Here is a 14,609-nt window from a genome sequence, read left to right on the forward strand (position 1 = left end):
AGGTAGTAAGGGCCTATCACGTGAGGCACACTCCTCTGCCTGAAGGGGATTGTTCAGGGGGAACTAGACGATTTGAAAATGGGAACTCAACCAATTATTCACCTAATAGTTTCAGTTCATCCACTTCTGCCACTGAGATATGTCATCTTTCTTTGTAAGCAGCATGAATGGATTATCAAGTTTCATTTTCAAATCATCTGCAAGGCAGATTTATGTAGAGGCTTTGTATCTCTTAGCAAAATGGGAAATGTAAGCCTCTTGCCACACCGTGACTGAACATTCTCAAGGAAGAAATATAAATATCCCGGGCGCAATTCCGCGGGGAGCTCGTTTCACGGCACGCAACCTTCAGCCGGGGTGCGGAGCTGCTGTCAGGAGCCGCGCCGCGTTCCGCCTGATTAGGGCTCTGCAGAGCTCAACCATTCTCCCGGCGAGTGCGGGGCGGCGACGGGGCCGCGTTCGGTGCTGCCCCGTGCCCCCGCCCAGCCGCCCGGGGGTCCCTCTGGGCCGCGGCGGCCGCCCGTTGTACCCTCGTTGCCAGCGGTGAAGCCGCTCAGGGAAGTGCGGCCTGAGGCGGGGCCGGGGCGGCGGGGCCGGGGGGCCGCAGCCAGCCGTGCTGCCCGCAGGTGCGCCCGCGGCAGCCCCGGCGGCACCCTGGGCCGCGGCGGGGGGACCCGTACGTACGTGCGGGGCCGGGCCCCGGGCGGTCCCCGGCGGGCAGCGCGCGGCAGGTGGCGCCCGCGAGCCGCGCGGGGCCCGCGCCGCCCCTCGCCCCCCCGCCGCCCGCGCGGGCCCGCACGTGGCGCGCGCCCCGGTGAAAAGCCGCCAGCCGCCCCGCGCCCGCCACTGGCGCCGGCAGCGCCCGCCCGCTCCCGCCGCCCCGCTCCCGCCGCCCCGCTCGGCTCCCGCCGCTGCGGCGGGGCCCGGCCCGCCCTGCCCCCGCCATGGTGCGCTGGCTCGGGGCTCGGCATCCTCCGCCCCGCGCGGCGCGCCGGCAGCCCGCAGCACAGGGGCGGCGATTACCGTGAGAGGCAGCGCGCCCGGCAGCCCCGGCGCGGCGCGGGGGACGAGGCGCACCCTGCTACCGCCGACCTGTTGAAGGAGCCGGGCTCCTTGGCGTTTCCTTTGTCTTGGTCTTTTTTCATTTTTTTTTATTTCTCGGCGGGGGAAGTTTGCTCCCCAGACTGTGGCCCGGCTTCCTCCACACCCTTTCCTCCTCTTCCTTTTTTTTTCCAGGATCCGCTGCCGGGGGCCAGAAGTGATTGGTCCCCGGTAACCCCCCGGCCGGCCCGGCCGCCGCCAGCGCTGGAGCCGGGGGCACCCCCGGCCTCCCGCAGCAGCCGCCCGCGGGCCCCGGCCTTGCCCGCTCCCCTGCGCACGGCGGGGCGGCCCCGGGAGGGCTGTGGTCCCCGGGCTGCCGCGCCGCCACCATGGCCAAAGTGGCGGCGGAAAGTTGCGGGGCGGCGCCGGCCGAGGACTTGTCCAAGGTGTCGGACGAGGAGCTGCTCAAGTGGAGCAAGGAGGAGCTGATCCGCAGCCTCCGCCGCGCCGAGGCCGAGAAGATGAGCGCGATGCTGGACCACAGCAACCTCATCCGCGAGGTGAACCGCCGCCTCCAGCTCCACCTCGGCGAAATCCGAGGCTTGAAGGTAGCGGGGTGGGCAGGGTGGGACCCCTGAAGTTTCTGCCGCGTCCCCCGCCCGTCCTGCCAGCAACAATCTCATCAGGTGGATGATCTGGGAGGAGCTGTTACCGGGAATCGCGTGAAAAGTGAACAAGGACTGGAAAGAATAGCATTCGATCCTGCTTAAAAATCTAGTGTCCGGTTAAGAGACGGCCAGCTATTCAGCAGGCTGTGGAGCACAGCCGGTTTGTGCTCTGCCCCAGTGTGCTTTGGGCTGATAAAAACACCTAAGTCTTGTCACCGTTTTGATGAGATTAAACGGTCCTGTCAGAAGTGCACGTGAAAGAACAGTGTGCAGAGCACACTGCATTCAAAAGGTTTGGTGTAGCTTACGCTGTTTTCTGTCCCTATTTTAAGGTGACATAATAATCTGTCGGGCAGGCTGGTAGGCTGCTGGAGAGAGTTGGTCGTTTCCAGGATGCAGGTGATGGCAAACCCTTGGGCTTGGTTTTGGAACGATTAGAGCCAATGCCTGGTTTATTGTCTGAAAAAGACGTCTGTTAACCTGTTTCCAGTCAAACCATTTTTGATTGTGTGCTTGTGCAGACTGCAGTCAGAGGCAGACCAAGTCTGTAATGACTTATCCCTTCTTTACTCTTCCTTTTATGAGAAGCATGGTTCCTAGTGTTTCCCCTCCCAGTTCTGAGAATTGGGAAGATAGTGTGACTATTTACAGATAAGTACCCTAATGTAGCATGTACATATGTGTTGTAGATCTAGAAAGTTACCTTAAAGTAGGCATGACTACAAAACAATTTCTGTCTTGTTGCTTCGAGAAAGGACATTGTTTTTAGGGAATTCCTTCAGTGAGATGAGGTTGGAGGGAAGGCGAGGAGACAGATGCAGCGTAGGCTTAGAGATACAAACAATCAGCTAATGTACTACGTGAGAGTACATTAGAAGGGTGTTCTTCATTTGTAGAACAGCTTTAAACAACTAAATTATTGAGAAAGTGTCCTTAATAATAGGATAGCATAAAATAAATAGCATGTGGGGGAACACTGTTCCTGTTTCCCAAGTTTTCCTGTTCTGCAGAGTATGAGTGTGTGTGTTCCCTCCCTCTTTTTGACTGTATGTGGTGTCTGGGGGTGAAAAAGAGCCATCCATGATAGTACTTCAGTAAGAATAAAGCTTACATTTTAAATGTAACTTGCATTACAACAACAGAATCTTTCTCCCAGTTATATGCAAAGGTGTTGTGACATCATACAGATTTATGCATCTTCCAGATAAGTAACACAACACGCCAAGATGTGTAGGAAGGAGTGCAAATTCCTCTTTCCATTCTGAATCCCTGAAGTGCTGTTTAACTTCCACCTTTTGTTCAGATGTCTCTGCTGGAAATTTTAAAAGGAGTTTGGGAGAATGACGTTTTGAGCCCTGTGCCTGGTCATCTACCTTCTTTGTCCTGTGTGAAATAACCGGTCCATGCGTAAGAATGGCCAGCTGCCCTTGGTTTTGGTGGATGGGTGCCTCCTGCTTCTGACTGATGAGCTGTGGGCTCGCACAACCTTTTGTATTCCACCATGGGATCATTTTAAGTATGTCTCACCAGCTAAGGGTACCTCGTAGCCTCGTTGAGATTTTTCCTTTCTCAAAGATAGGTTGACAGTGGTCAAGTTCAAAGTTATTTTGAAACAAAGATCGGGTAAACTTGTGCATGCATGCACACAAATCCAGTGCAGCTGCAAAAGCTTCCTTTTCTCAAGAAACAGTGCTAAAATGGTCTTTCCATAAGGCAAAATTTTTAACAGTAGTGGCTGATCTCTACTTCTAGTTTCATACTTAAAAAGGAATGAATATTTAGATGGGAGAAAGATAAATATGGTTGCAAGCCAGTTTAGTAAAATTAGGAGGATGAAATATTGAACAAGTTTTCTTTGGCATATTATTCTGCTATAGTAATTGCTTGAACATTTTTGCTTCAGACTGTTCCTCACTTAGATAAGGGCATGGAATCATCTGCTTTGTTTTCTTAGAAGTGAAAAATCTATTAAGACAGATTATTTTATTTCAGAGTAGTTGAAGCAATTCTGATTAAGTGATGACTGACAAGGTTCTTTTATGTAAATTGAAACAAAATCAAACAAACCTCAGATTTTAAAAATCTTTAATATGTTCATCTTTATATGTGAATGTGCTTTAGGGAATAGAAAGTATAAATGTTAATAATTAATTATTTTAAGTGGTATTACAATTTCTGGTGTACCTTGCAGTTTTATTCAGCAATAACTCACAGGTGGATGTTTCTCAAGGGAATGAGATCATCATGAGAGCACAGATGATCTTTGCCTAGTTTTGGAGCTATATTATTCTGATATTTAGCATGAAATTAATTAAGCACCTGAAACTTTTATGCCGTATCAGAAGTTAGTCTTTGAACCCTTCAAGATTAGCTCCATGTTATAGTCACTTTTTACTGGACAGCAGCGTTGTTTGTTTGAAGCATGATGGTGTTATAATATGCCAGATCTACTGACACAATTATTTATGTCTCATTTGAGTGCTCAGATGATGGGTTTATATTAGTACCATTCACTGGCTTGCATAACGGTATAATGTTAATTCTTTTAGACACTTCTCTGTCATGATAATCTTTCTTTTAAAGGATATCAACCAGAAGCTGCAAGAAGATAACCAGGAACTGAGAGACCTTTGCTGTTTTCTGGATGATGACAGGCAGAAAGGCAAGAAGGTGTCCCGTGAATGGCAGAGACTGGGCAGATACAGTGCTAGTGTTATGCACAAAGAGGTTGCTTTATACTTGCAAAAGTTGAAAGAACTGGAAGTGAGGCAAGAAGAAGTCGTTAAGGAGAACCTGGAGCTGAAGGAATTGTGTGTGTTGCTGGATGAGGAGAAAAGTGGCGGAGCAGGCAGCCGGAGCTCTATTGACAGCCAAATCAGCCTGTGCCAGTTAACTGCGACGAGTACTTACATAAGAGATGTCGGTGATGGGAGTAGTACTTCTAGCACGGGAAGTACAGACAGTCCAGACCACCATAAACATCATCCAAGTACAAGTCCAGAACATCTTCAAAAAGCTCGTGGTGAAGGAAGCCCTGAGCATCAGAAACACAGGAGTATCAGCCCAGAGCACCTGCAGAAGCCTAGGAGTTCTGGCAGTCCTGATCATCACCTGAAAGGACCGAGTCCGGAACATCACAAAACCATTGTCAAAGCACCTGAACAACAAAAGCACAGCAGCAGCAGTCCAGAAACTATCCCAAAGCACGTTTTGAGCAGTAGCCCTGAACACTTTCAAAAGCAGAGGCCTGGTAGTAGCCCTGAGCATCAAAAGCACAGCAGTGGCAGCCCAGATCATCTTCAAAAGCACACGCCGAGTGGAAGTACGGAACATCTCCACAAAGTGAGGGGTACGAGCCCTGAGCATCTCAAACAACACTATGGAGGGAGCCCAGAGCATCTCAAACATCTCAGTGGAGGCAGCAGAGAAGGTACCCTCAGGAGACAAGTAACAGATGACCTGTCACCTCACCACAGAAGTATATACAACGGAATGAATGGTGGGTCAATATATTTAGAGAAAACTCACTTTGAAAATTACTAAGGTAGTTTCAGTGCTATTTCAATTGTTTCTAGAAAAGGAGTAATAATGTTTCATGTGAAAGGAAAGGTAACAAGTCTGGAGTCAGCATTATTCCTTTAGCAAGCAGTTTAATCGGAGTATACCTGTTTGTCCATCCAGTGGGTGTTGGGTGGATTAACAAAGTAGAGGCAAAGTACATCATGAGTGTTGGTGTTGGTGTTGTATCAAGAAGCAACTCTTGGCTTTGATCCTGCTGTGTGCTTGGTAGGTGTGAACTGTTTGTCCTTGGGTAGATTTCTGTTTACATCAGAGAGAAATTGGGTATGCTTCTTGTCCTACCTGTATCTGAGTCAGCAGAATGGAGGTGTCTCCAATCTCATTTCCACCTCCCTAATCTACCCTGTCAGTAGCTTTAAAGATTTTAAAATTTCCTGTTTGTTGATGAAAGGCTTCTTATATCCCTTTCCATAAACTTTGGGAAAGATCTCAGATGAAGAGCTGGGTGCAATATAAATGAATCCCATAGCTCTTAAAGCCTTTCAAAGCCTTGAGTTTGCATGTGTTTAATTATAACAAATTAAAAATTAAAGGAGATCTTAAGGGTTTTTTTGTGTGGTGTTATTGCTGCATTTTAGAAAGATACCCAATAAACATGCCTGGCTTTTAAGAGCTGTTTATCCTCACTGATAGAGATTAAGTACTTCTTTTCAAGATGGTCACAATTTAAGTCTTCTGTTCTTTTGAAAGACAAGCGTCTACAACTGTTGAAATGAATGAAATACTGCAAATGCAATTGCTAAAACCAAAGTTCAGACATTCTACTGTGCTATAGAAGTAGTTTTTTACAGACTTAGCAGAATTTCTGTAGTCTGTTTTGTTTCCTCTGTATGCTTTTGAGGTATTTTCATGAAGGAAATCAGCATTGTAGTTGAAAACTCATTTCTCAGAGCTGTACTCCTAGATTTGAAGTCAAACTCTGTGGAAAGTGATGATTTTGCCTTAGTAAATTGTGTTGGATGGAGTTTATGTGTTTCCGTTTTGTAAGCAGCTGTGAGAAGTTGTGTTGACATTGGTGGAACTGACCACTTGTAGTTGGATCTGCTTGTGAGGTGGAGGAGACAGTGAGCTCTGTGCCAGCTGCTGTCCTCATCATTTATCACATCACGCTCTCATTTACCTATCATGACTAACTTATAGAATGCCTCCAGTTAAGATAGCCTGCTCTGTAGGAGCAAATTCAGATTACTTTCAGTGGAATGCATATACTTGACAGGGCTGATGAACCCCAAAGTGGTAAGTGTAGGGACTTCTCTTTTAATGATTTTGAAATGATTAAGAAGATGAGTGTATGACAACTGCATGAAGATGTGTGATGCATAAGTTATGAAAGTCAGTCTTAAAAATCTTCCATTAAATACTGTATTTCTTTCTCCATCAGTTCTTTCTGTTTAAAATTGACATGGCTGTAAGCAGTGTGAAGTTCAGAACCACACTTCCTAAATGTGTCTTCTTTCTTGCGCTCATGATGTTCATCATCCAGACATTACGTGGATTATGTAGAAAGTCATTATGTAGGTTATGTAGAAAGGTGATCTAACGTTTTGAGTATGTATTTTTAAAACTCATGCGCAAAGATATGTTTTTTTTCTGCTCCCAACATGGTGAGCTTTCTGATGTGTTTTTTTTTTTTTTTTTTTTTTTTTTTTTTTTTTTTTTTTGTCCAAATAGTCTTGTTAAGAGTTCTGCCATATTATTAACAGTGCAGCGAAAGCAGTTGTTACTTGAAACCTGAGTTGACTGGTGTCCTTTGTGCAGAGTATTTCAGCTATCTACAATTTGGACTCAGGCCACAAAATGCTGGAGAGGGCAGCTGGTGATTTGGGAGTCTGTTTATTGGCTCTACTCGGAGCTTTGCCTCTCCTGTGCTTTATAGAATCATTTCTGCAGAAGGACTTCTCTCACCAGTGAGTTGTCAAACCTCTCTTCTTTCATATTTATATAATTTGATGCAAGCATGAGGTTTAATTCTGACATTCATCTGAGCTTGGTAAACTTGGTAAAACTCCTGACAGCTTTGCACTGAGGAAGAGGCCTTAAACTTCATGAAAATACTTGGTCTTCACAGCAAGGCTGAATTGTTTTGGGGTTTTGTGTTATGATTTTGTCAGCTACTGTGAAGTTGTGGAGAAGAGCAGTTAATGTGGAAGTGGTAAAAGTGCTGATCCTTACCACTTGTTATTGTTGTGAAAGTAATGTCTAAATCTTAATTTGCATGTTCTGTGTAGACATGTATACATGAACCTGCCAATTGAGTATAGATGGGGGACTGTGCATTGAGCTGCAATGAAAATCCTGATCTTTTGTATCTGTTGCAAGGAATGGTGAAATTGTGAAAACGTGAGTTAGAAAGTGGCACGGAAACCTGGAGCGCTATTTTCCATTCTTTATCCCAAAATCATGTAGTAAGTATACTATATCGTGTTGGTGGAACCTACTTTGTTTCCAGATTTGGAATATATCTAGCTAAGCAGATGTTTGACTGCACATTTGTGTGGCTGTTTTGCAGGGCGCTTTTAATCTTATTGCAGTACTTGTGAACTGTCATTTGAGCAGCAGGAGTGAAGTGTTTGTGATCTTAAAGGATGAATAGCAAAGACTAACGTCTTTTTTGTCTACTTTGTAAATACAGGAATAAAATAATAAGTTTTAACTATGTAATCAGAACCTACCAGACTCAGTATAAGCCTGGCCCATCTTCCTTGGTCTTAACTGGACCCTGAATCAGGTCTGAGAGGAGAAGGTATTCCTCTGCATGTCAAACCTCATTCTAAAAAGTACAACACTGTCTACCTGAAATTGCTGTTCCTAATTAGGAAGCACATTTTTGAACAGCCTAGCTGTTCCTGTTGAAATGAGAGCTTCCATATGCTGCTAACAGGTCCCATTTACCCGGGGTTCTGGTCTTGTCAGCACTTGCATGACCACAGGAAAGCAATGCGTTTGGTAGTGTACACTTCTCTATACCACAACGTCGACTGTATGTAAAGACACAGGGAACAGAGTCAGAGCATTTGCAGGTTTCTGACAAACTCTTCAGCTAAAGGTAAAGCAGCTACAGTATAATATTACGATGCTATCAGAAATATGATGTGTAGTTGTAGTCTGCTTTACAGGATATGGTATATGCATTAATCATTTGGGCCTCATGCATATTTTAAGCTGTCATGAGGTATGCGGGAAATTGCTTTAGTCCAGAGCTGTCTTTGGTCCACAGGCAGAGCTGAAGGAATAAAAGATGAGGGGGTAACATTTCCTTTCCCAATTCTTCTCATTTTCTATGCTCAAAGGTTTGATCTTGGTATTTTTTCTCTTGTATGACACGGCAGCTTTTGTTTATAAGATTTATAAAGCTTTAAAAAAACCCAAAACTTCAGGGTTCTTCTGCATATTTTTCTGAAATGAGTATCCTCAACCTTTGGAGTGACAGAAAATGGGATGCGAGTGCTACATTTGGCTTGATGTTTGTTAATTAAAAACATGTATTTCATTTTAAAGGATCTAACCAAATAAAACACGATCATTTGCTGTGATCAGACACCTAAACGTTCTGGGTAATGAGCACAGAGGTATATGGGATAGAAAGATTGCTGAAATTAGAGAGAAAATACCGACAGTAAAAACATTTTAAAGAGAACGTTTATGCAACCTAGAATAATACATGGCAGTTTAACTCTGACAGAAATAATGGGTGGTATAAGTGCCTCTATGTAAATTATGTGCTTTCAGCATTTGCAATCTAAGTGGTGTTTTTTATTCTAAGCAATTTATTGTAAACTTTCTATATTAAGAAGCCCTTTATTTTACTCTGGGCTTTGACTTCTGTGTGAAAGGCAAGTATCAGAAGGCTTTCGTATGTGCTTTTCGCTTCCTGCTGAGGTTATTAATGAAGAGAAGTAAAACTGCTGACTAACACTATATATACTGCTGGAGGTGTGAGGATCCTTACAGAACAAATGCAACAGCACTTCTGTGCATGAACAAAGGTATTTGTAGGCTAAATGGAGACTCAGCTTAAATTCTGAACAACTTTTGCTATAAATGTGCTTCTTATAAGGAAAATAAAATCAGAAAATACTGTGCTGAGTAAAAAGAGGAGACTGCAGTATGACTTCAGAGAGAAAAAACTTGTAATAGTGTTACTGGGTTAACTGATACCCTCTCTGTGGAAATAGCTCACATTGTGCTGGCCAAACAGTGAAATGATGTCACGGTTCAATGTAGGTTTGCTTATGTGTTTCTTAAAGTTGAAATGGAAATAATTTGCCTGTCATTAATAGCGGTGTACAATACTTTGTGTGTGACTTGAGCTTTCCTGATGGCACCCAGCACTGTGTGTCTGCTGTTGGGAGCCTGGTACAGCATTAGTTGCTCTTGAGAGTAACCTGTTGCTGTATAAACAAAGGCTACAGGGCTGAGAGAATTTTTTGCTTGCCTGTATGAAGTAGTCTACTATTTATTTCGGAAATGTATTTTTTTAAAGTGTAGAGCTCTGAAACTTTGTCAGCTGGAGTTTTTCAACTGATTTTTTTTTTGTATGTCAAACTTGTAAATTAGTTTTAGCTGTTACACACTGAGAGAACTGGGGCATGATATGTGAATATGTGTGTGACTAGAGCATGCTGCATTTATTACCAAATTCATTCTTTGTGGAGGAATTTTTCAGGTTGAAAATGTAGCTTGTAATATCAAAACAATGAACCTACTAGAAACTCATGTTATATAGCTTTTGGGAAGAGTTCATGCTTGGGTATCTTCAATGGCACTGACAAAGCCAGTTTTGGTTTGAATGTTTTATAATAATCCTCCCAGCAAAAATGCTGATATGTTAATGGAAAAGAGTGATGCCTCTCTTTATAAAGAAACTTTAGTTTCAAAGGGTGATATGGATGTTCCAGCACTCTTGATTACTGAAAAGTTCAGTGGGTGATCAAAGTGGCAAACAAACTGGTGCTGATCGCAGAGGTTTGCTTCTATCTCTGTCTTGTTTGGTGCTAGACGGGCAGTGGCACTACATGTTACGGTGGGAAGTACAGGAGGGATTCAGCTGAACACCCTTCCTTGTTACAAGGACTATGAACACACCACAGCCACGTGTGATACACAGTGCTTTCTATGAAGTCACTACTTTAATTTGTCGTATTTTTTCTGTGAAGTTTTTCCTGCTTTTCAAGCTTTGTACTTTTTCCTTTTTCTCTTAAGTTTGCTATCCTGCTGCACAGATGACTTTGTTTTGCAGCAAGGACTTGATGCTAATTCAGTCTTTCTTTGATGGAAGCAAGAATCAAAGTAGGGAATATAGATATATTGCCTTTAAACCATCACCAGTATGCCATGTATCTTTCAGAATGAAGTCTGTGTTAGTCTGTAATGAGTGTGTGTGTGTGTGTTAGTAAGATGGGAGGGGATTGGTGCTGACTGTAATGCTTCTGCCAGTGAGTTGGTTACTCATCCCCCAGTTCGGGTGACGTACCACAGTCACACAGAAGTGGTGATACAGCCCATGCAGTAACTCTCCCTGCAGACCTGTGAACAGTGCCCTTCCAAACATTTAACCAGTATGAAGTGGAGGTTAGTAGCCATGCTGGCTGGCTGATTAATTTGAGATGTGTGGCCCTATCTCTTGTTTTGAGTGTTGGAACTCCACTGACGTTTGACCACAGACCTCTAGAAGTGAAAGGCTAACAATGTATCACAGTGCCATTATTGATGGTGTCTTGACAAACACTCTGCAAGCCAGCAGTTGTGTGCATCCCTTGACTTTAATAGTGTTACATCTGGGATGGATCTGTCATACTGATTTTTCTTTTGTTTTGTTTGTTTAATCATATGTTTTTTAAAAGAATGTATTTTCTGAGTAGTGAGTGGGAGTTTGTTTTGATATGTACACAATAGAGAAGCTTATTTATTTTTCATATTGGGTCAAGATGCAAGATGCTTGCCTTAACCTCTGAGAGCTCATCAGGAGCTGGCACGACTGTTAGTGTTGCCTGCCTCAGGTATGTGGGCAGATTTTTATTCTACTCTGGTTTTTAGTGCTGGAGTAGAGAGTCCTTACGTTAAAGCTTTGTCTGGCAAGAGTACCTTTAACCTGAGGACAGGACCTCATGTAACATAGTCCTTTGCACAGCTTTCTGAGTTAGTGTTAGATTTTATAATAGTAAAATATGTTTTTAGAAATATTACAGTGATTAAATTGTGAAATTCTCTGAACTCTGGCAGTTATAATGCAGAGTTAGAATACTATAATAACTCTTGGTAATTGCTGCTTGTTTAAGAACTTGTAGGGTATATATTTTGTATGTTAATCAGTGTCCCGTCTCTTCTGTTCTATCTATTAATGAGATTTTTTAATTGTTATTTGTTGGTTTCTTTATTTATTAGGAAGTTAACAATGGAGTGTTGCTGCAGGTTGTGCAGGGACTGGAGCTGAATTGGTTAGACAATTAGGGAAGAGTGTAGCAGTCAATATAGCATGGGGTTAAAATTTTGTACTACTGTTCACACACAAAGTGCATAGATTTTGACAGGAGTCAAGGACAGTGAGGCATTCCAAATTATAAGGTATTTAATGAGGTATAATAAAGCTTTTTGTACATACGAAAATGACTCTAGCAATGAAAATTCATCGGCTTCTGAGCCAGTAAGTCATGTCTTAATTAGCAGACTGAAGCACAGCTTATCTTAGGTCTTATTGTCATATACACAGATATATAGTTACTGAGAGAGGACTGAGAGTTATCTTCAAGTCATGATCTTGATATAAATCTTGTCTGCATGTGCTTCTTGAATAGTTAAAAGGGTGGGCTCTCTTAAGAGAATCAGCTAGGAACGAAACACTGAGCTTTGAATTTTGCTTAATGCAGAAAGAAGTACATCTTAATATACCATATCCATACTCGTGAAAGATTAAACCCAAGTTATACAGTGCTTGTGGTATGATCTGTTTTAACACAACCGTATGCTTGAATCTGTAGAATAGTCTACTGTGTAAGCATCAGTGTTTTTGTCTGTCTGCAGACAACTGCAGCGTTAAGCCTTAGTAAAGAAAAAGGGACAGAGCAGTGTACCGTGGAATTTGGAGAAGTATTTTAATAGGATGCTCAGTTGTAACTAAACTCTTAAGCAACACTAGCAGATTTAGCCAGACCCTCATTGCTGTGAAATGGCACAGAGCCCAACAACAGTTAAAGTCCTGAGAAGTATCATATGTTCCTTTGGATAATACAAAATGAAAGATAAGGGAATCCCTGGTGTTTGGGGGAAGAGGTCTCACTCATTTGGTCTAAGGTGAACATCAGCTTCTAAGTAATAGAAAATGATGGTGAATTTCACTCCGGTGTGTCGTTCCAGTGCTGTTAATGGCAAAAGGTTTTGTGTGTCTCTCTCTAAAACAGCTGGCCCTGATCCCAGTTTGGGGGTGGGGTGGCGGGGAAAGTTAAAACACTAATTGGTCTGGTCCAATGTGGCAATTTCTGGTTGCTGCGAGGTGGTTCTTTTGGTCACTGTTTCTTTGTATATGGATGCAATTTTTCCACATGCTTGCTCTCCAGCTGTGACTTGAAATATTCCTTGAGAACTTAACAATGCCGTCTACACTGTTAGTGCAAAGTTGAAGTAATGTGAAGGGTTTTAGTAATGTTCTCTGAATCCTTTACATACATGAATTAAGAATCTTCAGGAATCTGTGGGGCACTCACAATTATGAAATATAAAAGTGTATTTAAGTAAGTGAGGAGAAAAATTCACCCTTCTCTCTTTACCCTCTTTGTACTATTTAAAGTTCTTTTGAAATGTGATCACTGATGGTATTTTCAGACAGTGTCATAACAGAAAGATACCAGATGAAATGAGAAGAGGGAAGGATTAACCTGGGAGAGGCCCTGGACAGTGGGACTGAAAACCAGCAAGATATACTGTAACAGTAATAACAGTAATCTGTTTCAGAGGAAATTAATTACACAAGTGTAACATGGAGGGGAAAGGATATATACCAAATTTGTCTTTAAAAGAATAAATACACTAATGGTACTAGTCTGTGCACGTTTAATGTTTTAGTGTATTTTTTTCCTTGTGCTTTTTCATTCTGCAAAATACACAGAAGAGTCAGGATCATGATTTGAGATCTGTCCATGAGCATTTGGTACACAGCATGAAAATGTTTGCAAATTATTGATTGTGAATGGGAAAGCTGCTATCTTGAGCTAGGCTGTCTTTAAAGATGAACAGTTATGTGAAGACTGTGAATAACAAATAGTCTTAGTTCAACTTGTCATTCTGCTATAAAACATCTGGCATATTTACATTGTTTATGTACATTCTTGGGGAGAGGAAGAAGCCAGCAGTTGTGCACCTGTATACTTCAGCAAGTACGTGCTTATTTTTTATTTGCATGACTTGTGTAAACTTTGCACTGAATATTATGTCAGGTTACAGAGAGGGGGGAAAAATGGTGACAAGGTTTTTAATACTGATTTTTAAAACTCCATATAATAATTTAAGTGGTTATTTAGATTAATCAAACACAGTAGTGTTCAAGCAGGGTTAAGAGTAAGAGATACGTCAGAGCTGAAAAAGCACAGTGAGCCATGTGGTAAGCAACAATATTCAGTGTCTTTTAAAGGTCTCCATTTCACTACTTCCTCAAGGTTACCTGAGTTATTCCAGAGCTATTATGCCTGTAATAGCCAACTTCTCTAATTTGATCAGTAGTGAGATGCCTCCTTCAAATCTTTGACCTCAAAACTCACTAGATTGCTTTCACTGCATCTCTTTAAGTTTCTGTGAATTGTGAAAATTTGCCTTGATAAACGTTTGCTGTGGGCTTATGGAGCATGTACTTGTAGCTTGGATTCAAAGGAAAAAAAAATACGCTTTTTGCGAAGTTTACAGGGCTGATGTCACTGTGTAGCTCACATTTATGTGCAGTTCAGATAAGCCTGGAGAAAAGCATTGATAGGTGACCTGCATCCCCTCTTGGTTTCTGAGTCTGTTTTTGTTTTACAGTGAATGAATCTTAATGATGTTAAAAATCCATCTCAGTTTTTTTGTGGTCTGAAAATATTACCAATGACGTTAAGATGGGTCTCTCAAAATACTGTTTGATTATGAGAGAGAAAAAGAACATTTCACTGAAGGCAGCCAAATACATCAGGCACAAGCATATGAATGCTTGAGCTAGAACCTGAAAATTGGCTTAGAGCCTTGGAAATATTTGAGCACTTCACTCCTCATTGGCACCCAACTTGCACAGAAATTAGATGCCCAGAGACAGAAGCAAGATGCTTAAATATCCATGCTTTTGCAGTGCTGTGAATGAAG

The 14,609-nt window shown here is 42.6% G+C and overlaps 1 protein-coding gene across 4 annotated transcripts in view; it reads left to right on the forward strand.

The window, feature by feature from the left end:
- Positions 1 to 860: 860 nt before the first annotated feature.
- Positions 861 to 14,609, forward strand: part of CCDC85A (coiled-coil domain containing 85A) — an 81,440-nt gene continuing 67,691 nt past the window's right edge. For 2 of the 4 annotated variants that reach the window (XM_040612147.1, XM_040612150.1), the window contains exons 1-2: positions 861 to 1,649; positions 4,293 to 5,208. In XM_040612147.1, coding sequence (XP_040468081.1) covers positions 1,431 to 1,649; positions 4,293 to 5,208 — 1,135 coding nt within the window. In that variant the 5' untranslated portion in view covers positions 861 to 1,430. The remainder of the gene's footprint in view (positions 1,650 to 4,292; positions 5,209 to 14,609) is intronic. The other 2 variants (XM_040612149.1, XM_040612148.1) reach the window with 2 other exon arrangements.

The sequence above is a fragment of the Falco naumanni genome, chromosome 12, assembly GCF_017639655.2.
Source record: "Falco naumanni isolate bFalNau1 chromosome 12, bFalNau1.pat, whole genome shotgun sequence".
In the NCBI taxonomy this organism is placed as follows: domain Eukaryota; kingdom Metazoa; phylum Chordata; class Aves; order Falconiformes; family Falconidae; genus Falco; species Falco naumanni.